This window comes from Piliocolobus tephrosceles, chromosome 2 (genome assembly GCF_002776525.5).
Source record: "Piliocolobus tephrosceles isolate RC106 chromosome 2, ASM277652v3, whole genome shotgun sequence".
In the NCBI taxonomy this organism is placed as follows: domain Eukaryota; kingdom Metazoa; phylum Chordata; class Mammalia; order Primates; family Cercopithecidae; genus Piliocolobus; species Piliocolobus tephrosceles.
The window spans coordinates 6,860,424-6,879,236 of record NC_045435.1 but is presented as its reverse complement, the minus strand read 5'-3'; the positions used below and the strand labels follow the sequence as shown (position 1 = coordinate 6,879,236).

At 36.7% G+C, this 18,813-nt stretch overlaps 1 protein-coding gene across 10 annotated transcripts in view; it reads right to left on the bottom strand.

Moving 5' to 3' along the window:
• Window positions 1-18,813, bottom strand: part of ABI3BP (ABI family member 3 binding protein) — a 251,566-nt gene that overhangs the window by 94,026 nt on the left and 138,727 nt on the right. For 4 of the 10 annotated variants that reach the window (XM_031935114.1, XM_031935102.1, XM_031935104.1 and 1 more), the window contains 13 exons: window positions 15,805-15,870; window positions 14,577-14,651; window positions 13,964-14,038; window positions 12,692-12,766; window positions 11,488-11,559; window positions 10,253-10,327; window positions 5,822-5,863; window positions 4,642-4,683; window positions 3,887-3,979; window positions 3,383-3,430; window positions 2,228-2,290; window positions 2,035-2,109; window positions 958-1,005 (listed from right to left, as the gene is read on the bottom strand). In XM_031935114.1, coding sequence (XP_031790974.1) covers window positions 958-1,005; window positions 2,035-2,109; window positions 2,228-2,290; window positions 3,383-3,430; window positions 3,887-3,979; window positions 4,642-4,683; window positions 5,822-5,863; window positions 10,253-10,327; window positions 11,488-11,559; window positions 12,692-12,766; window positions 13,964-14,038; window positions 14,577-14,651; window positions 15,805-15,870 — 849 coding nt within the window. The remainder of the gene's footprint in view (window positions 1-957; window positions 1,006-2,034; window positions 2,110-2,227; window positions 2,291-3,382; window positions 3,431-3,886; window positions 3,980-4,641; window positions 4,684-5,821; window positions 5,864-10,252; window positions 10,328-11,487; window positions 11,560-12,691; window positions 12,767-13,963; window positions 14,039-14,576; window positions 14,652-15,804; window positions 15,871-18,813) is intronic. The other 6 variants (XM_031935108.1, XM_031935109.1, XM_031935103.1 and 3 more) reach the window with 5 other exon arrangements.

Sequence of the window (18,813 nt, the reverse complement as noted above, 5' to 3'; positions counted from 1 at the left end):
ATTCTGCCTTATTATTTCAAATGGCTAATTAGGAGATAATTATTCAAGTAGAAAACAGAGATAATTAAGAAAAAGGTCTAAAAGGTAATGATACAACTTTTTGTCTGGATAAAAAGGATTTCTATAACATTCTGAAATTGATTATACATAGATATAAAATTAATCAAGAATTGTGACTCTCTGGTATTAGCATCTCCATTTATCTTCCACTAAACCCAGAAGGCTAAATGTAACATTCAAACATCTCATCCTCAAAATCTCTTTAGGCATTTATAGAGAGGCTGACTTTCCCTTATTGCTCAAGACATCATAGCAGAAAGTTGGTTTACGCCACCGCTACGAGCATCTTCAGAACTAAAGGCATATATAACAGAAGAGATGGAGGAAGCCAGGACAACAGGATGACAATATTTATAACTAATTGCCTTCAAACAAAACAGAGAATCCTTATTTTGTTTGGAATTTTGCATCACAAGATGAATTTAGCAACAGAAAGATCAATTTGCATATGAATAATGTGGAACAGGAAGAAAGGACTTTTGCGAGAAAGAGACAGTTATGTACCATCACGAGCTCCTTATAAACACACTGAGGACAAACTCCAACCAGTTTTTCATTGCGCCCCTCCCACATCCATAAATTGCACCTACACAGAAGCAGAGGTTTCAAAAAATGCTCTGGTTTGAAGAATGAATATAGACAGAGTGACTGTAACTCAAGCAATCTGAATGTCTCTGAAGGTGATTGAAGAAAGAATAACAATTATGTGTTACAAGCTGAGCAGCAGATGGAAGCATGCCTAATGATGTTAAAAAGGCCCCTGCTGAAAATAGTAAACAATCTTTAAAAATGAAAAAAAATGGCCAATGACAATTGTGCATACTGTAGCTAATGAAAAAAGAGATGAGAGGAGCAAGTTCAGAGAAGCATTGGCAAGAAGGAAGAAAGCATCATTACCTATGGTCATCGAGGGAGCTTCAGTTTCAAATGGAACAGGCTCAGAGACTGCATCATAAAAAACAAACAGATATAAGTAATAAAAGCAAGGAAGTCTAAACTTTTGGGTGCTCACTGGTGTTTAATTCAGAGGACAGAGAGCCTAGTTTATTCTAAGTTAATACAAATTGTCTTCTTGATAGGTTAATTTATTATGTGAGATGCTTCTTAGCAAATTAAAATTGTATAGTAATTGGAATCTTGGGAGAAACTTTCAACTTCAAAACAGTTGGATTCTGAGAACTGTAATATAAATATCTTCTTATATGGTAGGAAATTACTCAGTTAATAGTTACTGTTTAAATGTTGGCCAGGCACGTTGGCTCATGCCTGTAATCCCAGCACTTTGGGAGGCCGAGGCGGGTGGATCACCTGAGGTCAGGAGTTCGAGACCAGCCTGGCTAACATAGTGAAACCCCATCTCTACTAAAATACAAAAATTAGCCGGGTGTGGTGGCAGGCGCCTGTGGTCCCAGCTACTGAGGAGGCTTAGGCAGGAGAATCGCTTGAAGCTGGGAGGCAGAGGTTTCAGTGAGCCAGTTGTACCACTGCACTCCAACCTGTGTGACAGAGGGAGACTCCATCTCTAAATAAATAAACAGAATAAAATAAAATGTCAATAGAGTATTTTAGAGGAAGCTAATCCCTGATTAGCAAGTCTTCTTTTGAGTTGTGCCTATAAATGAAGAACAGTGTCAGCCTTCTGTGTGTATTAACAGTGCTTACTAAAATCACCTTCAAAAATGTTTCAGATACAGAAAACTCAGGCTTCTGTTCATTACAAATTCAGAAAATAGGCCTAAAAAAGCTTTAAGAAAATGAAATGCCAGTCAATCAGGTATAAAATTTACTAATTTCCTACATATTGACTTGTTCATTTAGCACTTAAAACATCAGTGTGGCTACTTGGAAAAGATAACGAACAAAATTATGGTATTTGGGTTTCTATGATTTATATGATATGACAGATTGTAAACATTTTCAGCCATGTTTCCAAAGAAAATCCTGTTAAGCTAAAGCACTGGAAATTGTGTTTACCGGATTTAGTTGGTGGCATGTCTGGTTCTGCTGTGGTTTGGGGTTTAGGAAGTAATTGTTTTGGTGGTTTTGAACCTGAAGAAAATTAGAGTGCCATAATTAGTGTTACAGCTGAGCTGTGAATGTGAAGATTAATGTTACTTACACATTGTTTTCCTATTTATAAGATCAAAGCATTGAAAGTAATGATTACCAGGCTGAATTTGAGGTGCATCTGGTCTGGGTGTGGTTTTAGGTCTCTCAGATGGTTTTGAGGCTAAAGAAAAAGGTACTACAATTAGCAAAATGGGTCATGGCTGTGACTGTCAAAATTAGGGACAAGTATGCAGAACAAAGACACTACAAATTCAATGAATCTATAAAAATTTCTGGGATATGGAAAGAGTGAAAAGGGTGTCTATTTTAACTACACGCTAGCATAATTAGTTTTTTCAGAAAGGAAAAATAATCACTAAATGCTCAAAATGTGTTTTTGAGCAAAAGTAACGAGGACTGTCATAAGACGTTTTTTCTATACAAATAGTTTCAAAATAGACAAAGCACATTAGTTCCATGTCTTTGATCAAAAGGTTTTCTTCAGTATACAAACAGTAAGGTAGAAATCTGATTTCTTAGGAGGCGATCTGGAAGTAATCCATAAACATTTGAAATTACACATGAGAAATAATGTTACATGGCTGCCGATGTCTGGGATTTTCCAAAGGAAAGCCATGATAGATTTTGAAACTATAATGAAATGATTATAATCAAACAGTTTTAGTACCAAAAACAGTAAAACCAGCCTGGGCCTTTCAATGCTGTCAACTTCCAAAGACCATCACTAGTTTTACATTGGACTCCAATCAAGAACGATCTTGGTGCCTCTAGTGATCCAAACCTACTTAAAAACATTTTTCAAAGAAACAGAAAAGCCGAAGAAGCCATTTTCTCATGCAGCTTTTTAAAAAGAAGAAAGTCTTAGAAGTTGAATCAGTAAAGCAATGAAATGCTGACCAAAGCACTGGAGTAACACTTTGCTATTTGTTCAGTTCAGGATGAACACAGAGGTCCCTGTCTGAGAAGGAGTTGATGGTTTTCTCAACCCCAGGAAACATATAGGGCAGAAAGCAGGTCAGCAGAGAACCAGGAAGTTGTGTCAGAGACCACAGACCTTCCCTAAATGAGCACAATGGATTGTTTTAGAGCTCTCCTATCTTTAGGATCTTCAGACCCAGACAGCAAAGGTGAGGAAAAGCATGGGATGAAATTGTGATGAGGTGGTGGAACTGCGGTCATGCCTGTAATAGAGATTGGGGAAAGCAAAAGCTACAACCCGTGAAAGCAGCTGGGGTGGAGGGAGTAGAATTACCAGTTGTGGGCACCAAGGGCTCCGGTTGTATCGTGGCAGGTTCCAGAGCTACAGAAGCAAACACCAAAAACATGAAATATTTCAAGAAGTGGCATCTTGAGGAGGGAGACATTATGCCTCAAGCTGGGACACTCTGTCTAAATGATGCATTTTTTCTGAATGTGATTTTCCCTTTTACATTTCCCATTTTCCTTTCTCCTTGTTCCTTTCCCACACCTCATCTGCCATGTATGTACATCATAAGATTTCACAGTGCCTTACTTTAATAATTCACTTAATAGGTCAGTTTTCTGCTGTGTGTACCTAATAAGCATGACTGCGAATATAAACATATTATATGAAATATTACATATAAAATGAATATAGAAAATGAGTACAGATGCTCATTCATAAAAGTCAATTCCACTGGTTCACTAAAGCCCAGCTGCTCGAGTAGCTGATACCAAACCAGAAGCTGCCATATTCCACTTTCTATGTTAATTGGAACCCGAATATCACATTTACCCGGTTTGGACTTGGGCACTTCTGGGCTAGGTGTGGTTTTAGGGCGGGGACGGGGGCGGGGGCGACGACCTGGTCTTTTGGTCTTTCGTGGTGCTGAAGAAAGAAAATTAGCAAGTTAATACAAGAAGGGTGGATTTACAAACTGATGATAAATATTACATCCATCTTAGAAGGACATTTAAACCCTTTGATTTACTGTGGACATGTTTCCATTTGTTTTGCAAATTTCTATCATTATTTACATAGTTAAATGAGGTCTTGAATAATTTTTTTGTCAACGATTAATAATTAATGTGCAAGAGATCTCTCTGTTCTTCCATTTTGAGATGGAAAATCTCAAAACTTTGTACAACTTAGAGAAGATAGTCACTCAAAAATATTGAAGGCATATGTTCAACAGGAACATGAGAAAGGTTGCTTTTATAAAGCCATTTGGGATAAAAATTAAAATTTGGCCTAAGATTTAAATGGAGAAATTTTTCATTTAAAATATCCACAAATCAACAAATCCACAAATCAACAATATATGCAGAAGGCTTTGAATTCAGTCATTATTTCAAGAAAGGCAACTTATAAAAAATGAGATAGAGTTTATAAACGATATCTATAGGACTTAACTTTTTTTCTGAAGAACAGAGCAGTCACACACACAAATGGACATTAACGTATTAATTCATTAATGTGAGTCTGTCAACTCAGATACCAGCAGTCAGGAAAAGAGGAAACGAAGGTCACCCACTCAATAACCCTATTACCTAACGTTGTTGTTGAAGGTTTGGTTCCCAGTGTTTCAGGTCCTAAGACAATGTGAAAAAATCACCAAGAATGAAGATCAAAGGAAAAATGACATGTATTTAAAACATGGAATATGCTTAATTTTAATTACTAGGTTGAGCAAATATAAACGATGAAACTTTTATCCACATACAAATTTTTTTTCCACTTCAATAAATTCTTGTGTTTTCAAAAAAGCGAACAAAAAAATGTAGCCAGTCAGTTAAGTTTGGAAAGAGAAATGGAACAAAAAGGCATGATTCTTATTTGGAATATGTGACTGTAATAAAGTAACCAGCAGTTCATGTTATGAAGGAAAATATGGGTAATTGGCTAAGATGGCACCAGAACACTTTTTTTCCCCCCTCTTTTGAAGAAAAGGAAGCTATAAAGATTGGGGTTGGTTTTTTATTTCTCTCTTTGAGTGGATTTCCTAGTGACACATTAGGGTATTTAGATCTGGAAAGACTGGCACTTTTCAAGAAAATCTGCGAAAGTTAGAGTTCTGAAAGTAAGAAAAACACCTCCAAAAGAGAAAACATAAATATGTCCTATGAAAGTCAGGGTCCTCCCTGGCAATAAACAGGTTAGAACAAGTTCAGGGCGTATTCCTCAAATGTAATTGAAGGAGAATAAAGAATGTATTAAATTTAAATTAGCATTGCTTTCACGGGTGTCTCAGAACCACTGCTAAGTCAAGCACAGGCTGAGAGTATATCTCCAGGCAAAAATGGCTGGAAAAAGATCTGAAGGAAAATTAAGAAATATTAGGCTGGGCACAGTGGCTCATGCCTGTAATCCCAGCACTTTGAGAGGCTGAGCTGGGTAGATCATCTGAGGTCAGGAGTTTGAGACCAGCCTGGCCAACATGGCAAAACCCCCATCTCTACTAAAAATATAAAAAATTAGCCGGGCATGGTGGTTCAGGCCTGTAATCCCAGCCACTTGGGAGGCTGAGGCAGGAGAATTGCTTGAACCTGGGAGGCAGAGGTTGCAGTAAGCTGAGATCACGCCACTGCACTCCAGCCTGGGTGACAAAACAAGAGCGAAACCTCATCTGAAGAAGAAAAAAACAAAAAAACAAACAAACAAAACCCCAAAGTTGAACATGGAGAGTGTAAAAGATACTTTGTTTTCAGTCATTAACAAAAGCTTTATTACCTATTGTTGACTGTGATGGCAGTAGAGTCTGGGGTTCTGGGACTGCAATAAAAGCAAGTAACATCAAAAGCAATGCTGAAGAGCACCATCTAAGACAGAAGTCACACGTTCTTTACTATAAACAGTGTTCTCTCCTGGGTGAATGATTAGGTTCTACTGGCTTATGCCAGTGAAGTTCAACCTTCCACATCCTCTCTACAAACCACAAGAATTGAGAATTCTCATTTTTGTTGTTGATCTTTAGTTGTTACTGTCCCTTCCCAATATTCTGGTTTGCCTCTGGTGCTGAGGAAATACTAACTTAAAGGGAATTCTGGGTAGCCTGTCTGAGGTTGTTCAGAGTGTCCTGTCACCTGCTATTTGTTTCTTGCAGGACAGCCAGGTTCATTCAAGGAAATGGAAAAGGCAACAGACTTACCACCTGGTACTATGTCTGAGCTGTTAGTTTGCAATCTCCAGCATGGCTGGACCTGATGTTCTCTCACAAAAAAGATAAGAATTAAACTTACTGTTCAAAAGTGACCACAAGTGTTCATATGATGCCCCCTGTATTCACTAGTATCTATTGCTGGTAAACAAATTGGTTCACATGTGAAACTCAACCCATTTGGATTGGTAAATCAATGAGTCCAAAAGCAGTTTCAGATTTCATAAAATGCTAAATTAAATAACAGTATCTAAATACTCTGATAAACTTTTCAATGTTTATTCAAACTAGCAATAAGTAAATTAAACTTCATGCTGAATTTAGTTTGGTTACATATTTGGGCTTAAAAAAAAGATTACCCAATAGGCTTCTTATTATTCTATGAACAAAAAGAATTGTTTAACAAGGAGAAATTTAAAAAGGAATTATTTTTGGAATGGAAATAAAAAGTTAAGACTCTTTTTTTTCTTAAAGAAACTAATCAATATGGCACTCATAGACCATCTTAATAGAACTGAAATTCTTCTTCTACTTATACATTTCTAGTATTAGACTTATCAGGAATGATCTCTGATATTACTTGAGAGGGGAGTATGGCAGGTTTTGAGAATATGTTGTGACTAAAAAAGAACTATAACAATAGTTTCTGTGTAGCAACTAACAACAATTGCTTCTATATATCAACTAGTTTTTAGCAATGGAAAAATATAATAATGCAGGCAGAGAATTTTTATTTCTTCTAAAAGGAATTCATAATAGCATAAAGGGCTATTTAAAGGCATTATCATCCATTAACATATCTGTGATCAAAAAATTTTTGTGTTGAGGCTAAAGAGGACCAATTAGGTGCAAAAGAAGCAGGTTAAAGTTGTTTTTAAAAGCCCAGAATTCTGATTTCTCAAGAACGTGTGCAGAAATAGACTGTAACAGATGAATGGCAAAAGCAGTAGTGATGTGTCAGACTGAAGTTCATATAACAAAGTAAAAATTCTGAGTCTGTGTGTGAGTCTGTATGAGAGAAGAGAGAAGGGAGGAGGGAGGGTGTGTGTATGTGAGAGGGAGGGAGGGATGGAGAGAGGGATGGAGGGATGGAGAGAGGGATGGAGGGATGTGTGTGTGTGTGTGTGTGTGTGTGTGTGTGTGTGTGTGTGACAGAGAGTGAGGGAAGGAGAGAAGAAGGAGTATGTGGGAGAAGGAGAGTGTGTGTATGTGAGAGAGTGTGAGAAAGAGAAAGGGAATTGTATGTGTGTATATGTAAGAGAGTGTGTGTATAGGTCTAGATACCTCAGATGCTATAGGACAAGAAGAAAATAAACATCAATACATGAAATATAATAAATATCAAATAAGTATTCATACCTGAAGATAGCAAACAAAAATTTTGAAACTTCAAGATTGTAATTCATGTTTTTGATCGTACGAAGTTGCCTTCCACAAGTGTGAAAAAAATAAAATTTGCTACTCATTGCATGTTTTAGATTTCACAAAAATTAAAGAACGTTGCTTTTAAAATTATAAGGAAAAATCTGCATTTTTGAGTTCCTGAGTTTGAGACCAAATAGCGATAGAACTCCATCAATTAAGCTTCAAAGTCAATTGCACATAAAAACAGTAAAGGTCTATGTTTAGTAAAAACAAATATATCTTCTGGTATGACTTTCTTCTATTTGACAATCATAAGGTATTATGGGTACAGGTATAAAATGTTTCATAACAAAGCTGAGTGGTCTGTAAATGACTAAGTCACTCATCTCAGCACAAAACAAAGACAAATTTGAGTCACATGTGTGGCTAGGAATGAGAACAATTAACAATTCTATCCACTTGGAAGACAGCTAAGTGAAACAAACACCTGTAATTGGGGCTACTCCCTTATTTTCAGTCCATTTAGAAGCTTACAGATTAAACCACGAAGGAAACAAGTCCCACTGGATGAGGTAGACAAGTTAGACATGGTAGGTGGCTGTGGTTTTTGAGAAATGCACTGAATTGTACTTATAAAACAAGCCCAAATCAATGTGGATTTTTACTCGTTGATTTAACCAGCAAGCAAAGCCAAAGGAAAAGGAGCCTGTAACGGAAAGTGAAACAGAAAAATAGAAGAGTGTGTGGAGAGGGCTGGGAAAAGCCTCAAAAAGCTTTGGGTGGTTTATTTGCTCTTCCGAACCTTGGCTAAAAACAGACATCTTTAGGAGAGCTATAAAGGTGGTCTGCCCTAAATAAAGATAAATATAATTTAAGAAGCTAAAACCAAAGCAATAGTTTGTGGAGATCCAGTCATCATCCTGTGTTGCTATGGACCATTCAAGGTCCATTTGAGTTGGCACAGGCCTAGGTGTGGATTCTGAAGTCATTACATTGCTGTTAGAGGAAAAGGGGTGGATTTTCTTTGATGATTAAGAAATCAAAGGAATGTAAACACATTAGTCTCCAAGTAATTCTTCCCATTTTAAAAGGAAATGTCAAATTAAGAAGTCTTTTTGCTCAAACACCTTACAATGATAAAAATATAACCTTCCTCCCTCATTTGTATTAAAGAATTTCCTCTCAGAAATCTTTTCTTAGAAACCGCTGAAATGAATAACGTAATCTATCATATATCAACTGTAACCAATGTTTGGAGAAAATTTTTGATGATTTCCAATTTTATGTTGTAATAACAGAAATAATTACTTTGAGAGAAATCCTTATTTAAATTTGGTGACTCAAACAAACAGTACTATTTTATGATCTGCTTGGTAATAGTCCTCTGTTCAAAACACAGCATAGTTACTACTTTATCCCAAAGCTCTCTAAGCATGTTTTTTAAATAAGTATGTATTAAACCCTTCTCTCATAAGTTAACTGTCAGAGTTATTTGATTTAAAACACTATTAAGGCTTTTGCGTTTTATTAGCTATGTTTCTTTCTCCGAAAAACCTGAGTGAGATTTTTCATTCCATTTCTCTGACTTGGAGACCTCATCCATGGTCACAGTGTCAACTACACTTCCTCTGCCTGATCCCTAATTTCCTTCAGTCTGCATCTGCACCTGGAAATCTCACTGCTTCTTTACAGGGAGTAATGAGGATTCTTTCTTTAAGCAGTTACATTTTTCTTCCTTAGCCATTTCATTGCAAAAATGAATCATGCCCACTTTAGCAGAAAATCTCTTGCTTTAATAATCCTACTTTGTAAACATGCCATTAATGAAAATGCAAGTTCAAAATCCATTAAACACTATAGTGAGAAATATTTTCTTCCTAGAGCTAAGGGTTTAAAATTTGGATAATGATGACACTGAGTGGTGACAAGGTTCCCTGTAGTCAATCTTATAAGTCAGCATTTAAGACTGCTACACGGATCACAGATAGATAAAAAACTCCAAGATTTGGTCATCCAATATGTTCCACAATCTTTATGTCTTAAATTATTATATATGTAGAATGATCCCCTCCTGCAAAAGGAGACTTTTTTCTTTCTTTCTTTCTTTCTTTCTTTTTTTTTTTTTTTTAAGGAAAACACTACTAAAACTTCCTAAGAAGTAAACAGAGGTCAGTGTTCAGAAATAAGCTCCAATTTAGAAGTCTTGGAGCATTAGGAAAATACAGGTCTTTCTGGTCTTCTAGACTGAGAACTGAGTAACTCTAAAATAATGCAGAGTTCTTAGAAGACAGAAACACTTCTCCCCTTTCCAGCTGAAAGGCTATTGTTTATGTGATTAGAATTCCAGTCAACATTGGTATTGGAAACTATTTTGCCATACTAGACAAGGGAGTTCTCAATCATTCACAGCATTACATTTCTGTGTTTTCTCTGTGATGCTCATGAACATTGCTCAGAGCAATGCTGTGATATCACACTGGCTATTTATGATTAGATCATTTCATTGCATGCTTACACTTTTCATGGAAAAAATGTAACAAATATCAAAATACAAATCAGAAATTCTTGCTCCAAAGAATTGCATAAAACTTGTTTTCAACCCCACTTTTGGAATATTCAAAAAAGTTTAGGGTAATTACCAGGTTTGGTGTGTGTCACTTCTGGGCTGAGAGGGATTTTAGGTTTCAAAGAAATAAATTGTGTTTTACTGGGAGCTGGAAAAATAAAGAAACAAAATAATAAACAAATCAATATTTAGGCATTTCCGTGTCTAAAAGCACAGAAAGAAAACCTAGAAATAAACTATACATTAAGTGGAATGAACTCATTGTCTTGGAAGATTTTGGAAATACTCCGTTAAAAGAATATTTCATGATCCATTCACAGAGAAGTAATTTTCACTTTGTTTAGAAAAAACATTTCAGGAGTATATTTAACTAACAAATATAGCATTGCTACTAAATAGTCACAATAACTATTCAAAGTAAAGATAGTTATTTAATCTATGATTTTAAAAAATCAGTCTAATTATTTTGCACCCTTACTTCATATTTCTCAATCACATCTAAGTCTGACCACTAGGAAAAAAAAGCCACCATGTTTTACAATTGACATTCACTGACATACGTGCAGCATGTGCAGGTTTGTTACATAGGTAAACCTGTGCCATGGTGGTTTGCTACACCTACCAACCCCTCACCTAGGTATTAAGACCAGCTATATTTTTTATCAGCTTTATAAAATCAAAAGGAAAAAAATCTAAAATCATTCAAACCAGTAGCTGATGTGCATGTCTTTTGAAGATGCAACAATAAATTTAAACTTCCTGCATACAATTTTAAGGTGGTGTTTTTCTTTTTCTTCTAATATTTCCAGAATCTGTCACTTTGAGCCTGTCTACTTAAACACATTTTAATAATTAAAAAAAACTACTCTAAAAGAAATTCACCAATAGGTATAATGCTATGATCTGCAGCATAAAGTAATTCTACTAATATTACAATTAAAAGTTGTTTTTCCAAATGAAGTCTCAAGTTAAACTTGAGAGTCTTACTAAAAAATAAAAGAAAAAGAGAACGGTATACAAGATTCAACTTCAAATACAATGACTGGATAGATGACAAGGAAGCAGCAATTATTCAAAGGCTGGCACAGAATGACATCTGACGGCTGAGTTCAGATCTACTAACTGTGGGGCCAGCTAGCCACAACCACAATAGCCATGGAGTTGCTGCAGTCTCTGCGATGGGCCACACTGTTCAAATGAGCCATTCTGAATATCTTAATAGCTCACAGACGTTACATAAAAGCTGGGGTACTGGATTTTCGATGGTGAAATGAAGCAATACGTCTACTAAGGACATATCGTTATTACCCGGTGTTGTCCATGTAGGTTCAGGGCTTTTAGAAATTTTAGGTGTAATTGTTCCAGCACTTGTGGTTCTTTCTGGTGATGGAAAGGAAAAAATATTGAAATATCCTAGAGACAATAAAAAGATATCCTCTAAAGAGGAACTAAATTACCCGTTTAAAATCCTGCCATATTTAGTAGTCAAAATATACAATGAGTAAAAGTTGTGAGGAGGAATTTTTAAACTGTCACAGAAGTATACATCATACAAAATTACATTTATCTTATAATGGAATAAGCAAAGCCCAGTTGGTAAAGCATGATTCTGAGTACATTGTTTGACAATGAAGAATTGACCTCGAGGGTTACTAAGCATCTGTACCACCCAAACTCTGTGCTATAATACATGTTATTCCCTTCTCCTTTTCTTCTAAATCCTACATGTATTATGGGGTCTGCATCTTCAACTCCTTCTTTCTTGGAGCACTTACACAAATATTATAGTCTCAGAAATAAGTTATGTAAATGTATGTTGTGCTGTCATTTTTATGTTTTATCTTCTCAAAGTTATAATCTATTTGAAAACAAAAGTCGTGTCCTCTCTAACTCAGCCATTGCCCTGGTGAAAAATTGGAAACAGAGTAGGTACCAAAAAAAAAAAAAAGAACCCTCACCCTAGTGAACATTATAATAAACATGCACACCAAAAAACAAATTACATGTATCACCCTGTATTGCTATGAGTTGGACTTGTTTCTAGGTTTTTACCAAAATTCACATGCAAAAATACAATTATCAGTAAATCCCTTTTGGAGACATTTGAGTTTTGTTATTTTGCATCATTAATTATTCATCTTTAGTTAATCTCAAATTTTGTAAAGAAACTAACCTATAAAATATATCCTTTTTTTTCTTGAGATAGGGTTTTGCTCTGTTGCCCAGGCTTGAGTGCAGTGGTGCCATTATAGCCCACTGCAGCCTCAAACGTCTGGGCTCAAGCAGTACACCACGCCTGGCTAATTTTTTAAACGTTTTGCAGAGATGGGGTCTCACTATCTTGCTCAGGCTGGTCTCAAACTCCTGGCCTCAAGTAATCTTCCTGCCTTGGCCTCCCAAAATGCTGGAGTTGCAGGTGTGAGCCACTGCGCCTGGCTATCGTTCTTACTATAAGAAGATGGACATCGTCTATCTGGCATTACATATCACACAAGGATAAAGAGACATTTACCAGGTTTGGTTCTTGGTGGTTTGGGCCGGGGGCGTCGTTTGGGTGTAGAAGGGATAGATGTAGATTGCTGGGGAGCTGAAAGAAGATTTAATATTGCTTTGATAAATGATATTTTTCAGGGGTCAATCAGGTTGTGCCTGTAAATTTGCAAACGTCAAGTACAAGAACTGCTTTATATTTCCTTGTATCCCTGGAATGCCCAGTACACCTTGTTTTATACATAGTTGGTGCTCAATAAACAAGCAGTGACTGGGACAAAAGGTATAAAATTTCTACATGAGAATTGAAGATATACATTGTTCAGTTCAATGTATCAGAAGTGAGCACCCTTGAGGCATTTCAAAACACAAGATACAATTAAGAACTCAAAAGGATGACATTGAATAGCAGGAGAGAAGCACAAATAATGGAAATTTGGAACTACTTTTTTGTTGTTGAGACAGAGTCTCACTCTGTTGCCCAGGCTGGAGTGCGTGGTGCAACCTTGGCTCACTGTAACTTCGGTTTCCCAAGTTCAAGCAATTCTTGTGCCTCAGTCTCCTGAGTAGCTGAGACTATAGGCGTGCACCACCACGCCCAGCTAATTTTTGTATTTTCACTAGAGATGGGGTTTCACCATGTTGACCATGCCGGTCTTGAACTCCTGTAGTCTGCCTGCCTTGACTTCCCAAAGTGCTGGGAGGTGTGAGGCACCACATCCGGCCCAGACACCACACCTGTAGGTGTGAGGCACCACATCTGGTCTAGAACTTTAATTCTGTAGCTCTTTACTATCCCCACCAAGAATTAATGAACTTTGCTATTTCAACAATTTTCCATTATAAAATGTAGGTTGCGCTACCTCTCTTTACCCATCTTTCTTCAGCTTGTCCAGGACTGCAAAGCCTACTGGGTGCTCCCTATACTTAGACTACTTCGGGTAAAATACTTTGATCAAATGATACCTAGGTGTGCTAAGTAGAAGGAATGTATTTTGAAATAATTATCTATAATTCTGCTGCTATTTTCCAGCTGGCAAAGTTGAAAGAAGAGTTGGAAGGAAACAATTCCTCAAAATATATAGACATCAGGATTGTGAAAATTCTTTAAGGACAATCGTAAGGCTAAGTATGATAGATAAGTCAGATTCTTTGAAGAATTTCATGGTAGAGACTGGAGGGAAATATTTAGCAAAAACAAACAAAAGAAAAACGAAATTCTGAAATGACCAACATGACTTGTCACATTACCTGTTTCATCAATGCATATAACTACATAAATGTCACTAGTTACCAGGTGTTGTAGGCTGCATTGCTGGACTGGTCAAGATTTCCAGTTTTTGAGGAACAAATGGTGTTTCTCTTGGAGCTGAAAGCACAAACACCCCATCCCATCAAATAATCCCAGTTAAAATGAGGTATTTGAAGAATTTTAACATGCTTTTAGATGGTATAAAGCACATGCCACAAGTACATGATTAAAGATGAAAAATGCATGTAGTCTTGAAAGCTAGTGAATACAATTCTGATTGAAAGTAGGGAAAAGGCTGGAATGATGCTTGTTCAGTAGGTGACTTCAGGCAGACTTGATGCATGGAAGTAAAGTGACACAGGCCACAAACATGTGAGGTGAGATGGTGCAGGTGATGACGTCCATGCAGTTTTCAAAGCTTTCACAACTAAAAGGATAGGGAAAATATTATCTATTACAGCTCAAAAAAATAAAATAGAGCCCTAAATGGAACATAAAAGATGACTGTATTTAAAAATATAGAGATGTGTATATTAAGAAATAGGATAGACAAATGATTAGATGTGATGGAATGAAATAGTCATTTGGAAGAAAGGCATTCACATGAATTTTTTTGATGGAAAATAAAGCATGATTTTTCTGTTAAAAACATTACCCAGTGTTGCCCTTGGCTGTTCAAGAGTTCTAGAAGTTTTAGGTGGGACAGAATCCAGAATACGATCACTTGTTGCTGTTGGAATAAATGTCAACATTTATAAAAGCAGTAGAAGGCCCCAGGAATAAAATACAAATTAGTGAGTAATAAATTATGCCCCATATGAAGGAAAATATCAAGAATACTTGAGGGATTGCTGGCCCACATTTTAAAACTAGTGATACATTAGGAGTTGAAGATGAGCTCACTTTAAAAAACATACACACTTTAAATATTAGAAACCATGATTAAACAGTGTTTTATACATTCAACTGGTTTTCAATGGGTTTTTCTGGTTTCCTCCATTTTGTTTCATAAATGCTAACTGAACCCACCACTCACATTCTATTTCATTGTTTCATTTTCTGCTCTTTAAAATTATTCATCTTTATTTACCATGACACAAATAATGTTATACATACAAAAAATATTAGACATATATCTATACCTGGCAGAAACCAGTCTTACTCCCTTTGAATCTCCTACAGTACCCAGTTTACTAGGTGTTTGATAAACATTTGCTGAAAGGAGCTGTCGGACTGAGGTAACTCCCTATAGATGGGTCAGTAATATTAATGCCAAATATTAGACCCAATTGAACTGCTACAGTCAAACGAATTACGTGACTGTTCTACAGCAAGGTTTCTCACGCTAGCACTATTGACAATTAGGGTCTGTGGGACAATCTGTGCTGTGGGAGGCTACCCCATGTACTGCAGGGGTTCAGCAGCACCCCCGATCTCTACCCACTAGATGCTAGTAGTGCTTCCCCAAGTTGTGACAACCAAAAATGTCTCAACATTAGCAAATATGCTGGGGAAGGGATGGGAGTAGAAAATTATCCCCCATTTGAGAACTACTGCTCTAGACAAAACCCTCTATCAACTCAAAGACCTTTTTATGGTGATTCTGAACCATACAGTGATAAGCTATTACCTTACTTTTCCTCAGTGGCAACCAAATCTCTCTGCATCTCCCTTATGTGACAGAGCTTATTTACTGAGAGATGTAAAGAACGAATCACTCTACGGGAGGAGTGGGTAGAACACATCCCCCTGACACAGGTGGAAATTTCTCCCATGCAGATCTCCAGAGGGCACAGTTTTCCACTCTGCGAAAAACTAAAGGAAGAACCAGCAAGTGTTGGAACACCTGGGATCCAAAGACAGAATTGAGAGGCCGGGTATACCTGTGTAGGACTCTGATATCTCAGGCTCATCTGATGTTGTAGGGCTTGAGAAAACATCGTAAGTTGCTTTAAAAAAAAAAAAAAAAAAAAAAAAAAAGACAAAACAAGAGAGGTTAAATTTGATTAATTTAGAAAGATTGCATGACATGTTGTAATGCTGGTTGAAGGACAGTTTTATGTAGGTGCTGGTGCATTTTGGCTCCAGGCTGCCAGCCTTGTCACTAACATGTAAGCAATTACCGAAACTCGTCTTGCAGGATTTTATATAGTGAGCCCTGATGCTGGCCTCCAGGGTGATGAGAACATAGTACTATATATTTATAATCATGCAGTGCCAGCTGTAAATCAAAGAGCTGCAAAGAGTATAAACATAAATAAAGTCAGATGGCAGTTTGGGGAGAGATTTCTAAAGAAGGAAACAGCAGTCCCATTGAGGCGATTTGCCCAAAGTCTTTCTAGACTAAGCAATAGTAAAAGTTTAGTAAAAGTTACTGTTAAGCTTAGTAAAGGTTACTGTTATGATATCTTATGTTTGGACAGCACTTCATAGTTTGCAGAGACTTTCTCATACATCAACTTATTGAACCCTCTTAACATCCCTGAGAAAGAGGTGAGGTAGGCAGTAGCCCCACTTTATAGATAACGAGAGGTTATCTCCATTTTCTAGATAATGAAGTTGAGGTTTATAGCATGAAGACATCTGCCAGTGGTCACACACTGAAATTGTCCTATCCAGTGTATTTTCCTCTCCTTCAGCCGGACCAGGAACATCAGGGCTAAAACCAGGATTCTCTTTTGGCACCATCCCCTCCTGACATGTTACCTAGAGGCAGCTTTCTGTACTTCTCCATGGAGCCATGAGCCTTTCTTGAGTTTGGGTGCGTTTAAAGATAAATTTTCTATTCTATATGAGGGAAAGTAGGATGAGCTTAAACATAAAGATTGAACTATTTTAATAAGGGGATAATTTTCATGTTCACATAAGAGTTGAACCTGCAAGCAAAAACAGCATAACAAAGTGTTCTCTTTCACATACAAAGAGCTGTTACTATGGTCATGAGGAATATAGAGAACGCATGAATTATTATGAGGTAGATGTTGCTTTTCTTGCTCATTCAAAATGGCAGCACAGAAATCAAGAAAAAGGGAGTTCACAGGAAGACATAGTCATTGGGGTCACTTGTAATTCATTGGCAATTTAATGATTTTGAACCATTGCTGGTTGAAGCTGTAAGAAAGATAATATCAGACCATGTGACATCCTCTGAAAGTAGACAGCATTTATATTGTACTACATACTAAAGAGGCAGGAAACATTGCAATGTGTGAAGATGAATCTACTGTTTCACAAAATCCTCAAAAATAGCAAGAATATTGTGAGTTAAAAATATGCACACATTCTGAGAATGCATCTATTATACTGTAATGTCAAGTTTTCTTTAGCCTTGTACTTTTAAAAGGTCAGATACGAATGACTAAGTTTTTTAAAGATCAAAAGTGCCAGTAATTTCTGACATGCTTATTTTCAGCCAATTTCAAGTCATAGATCTAGCAAGACCAGCTCTATCGCCTACAAAATAATAAAAACTTTGCCAACTTGTATTTAATCCTCTCACACTAGGTAAGAAATTATGAGTTAATGGCTTATTTATTTCTGTTGTTGCTTTTGAAAAATGTTATGACTGTCTTTGTTATCCTAACTCCTAAAGCTCCCTTCCATCTAGTGACATTGGACCGATTTTCCTACAGTTTGTATTTATGATATTTACTCAATTTTTTAAACTTATTTTTCATATTTACAATTTCTTTTTAATCAGGAGGCTCCAAGCCAGGCATCCATCTCCCCTCGATATTCCCATAAGGCACTTACTGGGGAAGGAAGCCCTTCTTCCATCATCCTCTGGCAATTGTGGCTCAAATGGGGAAGTTCCCAATTTTCAGGGATCCCTTAACTTCTAAACATTTTATCAAATACACTTAAGACAAAAATAAGACATTTGCCAGCATACTTTGTTTTTAATATTTCTATTTCTGTAGTTTCCAAGAGTAGGAAAGAAAAAGAGTGCTAAAAAGGCACATATGCCACTAAAAGTTTTATGTTGTTTCGTCAGCTTTAAGCAGCATACCACACCTCATTTCATTTATGAGTTAAACAAGATCTTTTGATTCAGAAGTAAAGAGATTGCCTGGGCGTAGTGGCTCATGTCTATAATCCAAACACTTTGGGAGGCTGAGGTGGGTAAATCCCTTGAGGTCAGGAGTTCGAGACCAGCCTGGCCAGGAGAGTGAAACCCCGTCTCCACTTAAAAAAAAATACAAAAATTAGCCAGGCTTGGGGTGGCGGGTACCTGTGGTCCCAGCTACTCGGGATATCTTGAGAATATCTTGAACCTGGGAGGCAGAGGCTGCAGTGAGCCAAGATCACGCCACTGCACTCCAGCCTGCACGACAGCAAATCCATCTCAATAACAACAAAAAAGTAAAGAGATGCCAGGGGGAGAGTACAGTGTTGAAACAGAGTTCTTTGAAAAGCTCTCTAAAAATCAACAGCTCTTGATATCTTTATAAAACCCTTCTATATACATGCCTATACCTGAGAAATATTCATGAAATTGTTAGGCCTGGTTTCTAAAAGCTACACTAGCTATAAAATTGATAAGTAGTCAAGTGTTAAGGGTGAACCTTTCTGTATGGTAGCCTGTAAATTGTCATGCATTGTTACTTAGAGGCAAACTTCTATCACTATGCTTATTGTAGTGGGTGAAATGCTACAGCTATATGACATTAAGCAGTATTCCTGATTTTGCATTCACAGAACATACATGGGACCAAAAGTTGTAGGTTAAATCTAATGTAACAAATAAAATAGATAATTCAATTCACAGGTTATAAAAGGCAATATTAATTTATATCAAAAAATAGTAATGACTTACATTCATAACTAAGTTTTACTTTCAGATTTTCCAGAGGAAAAAATAATATGAAATAACATGCACTACCATTTGCTCT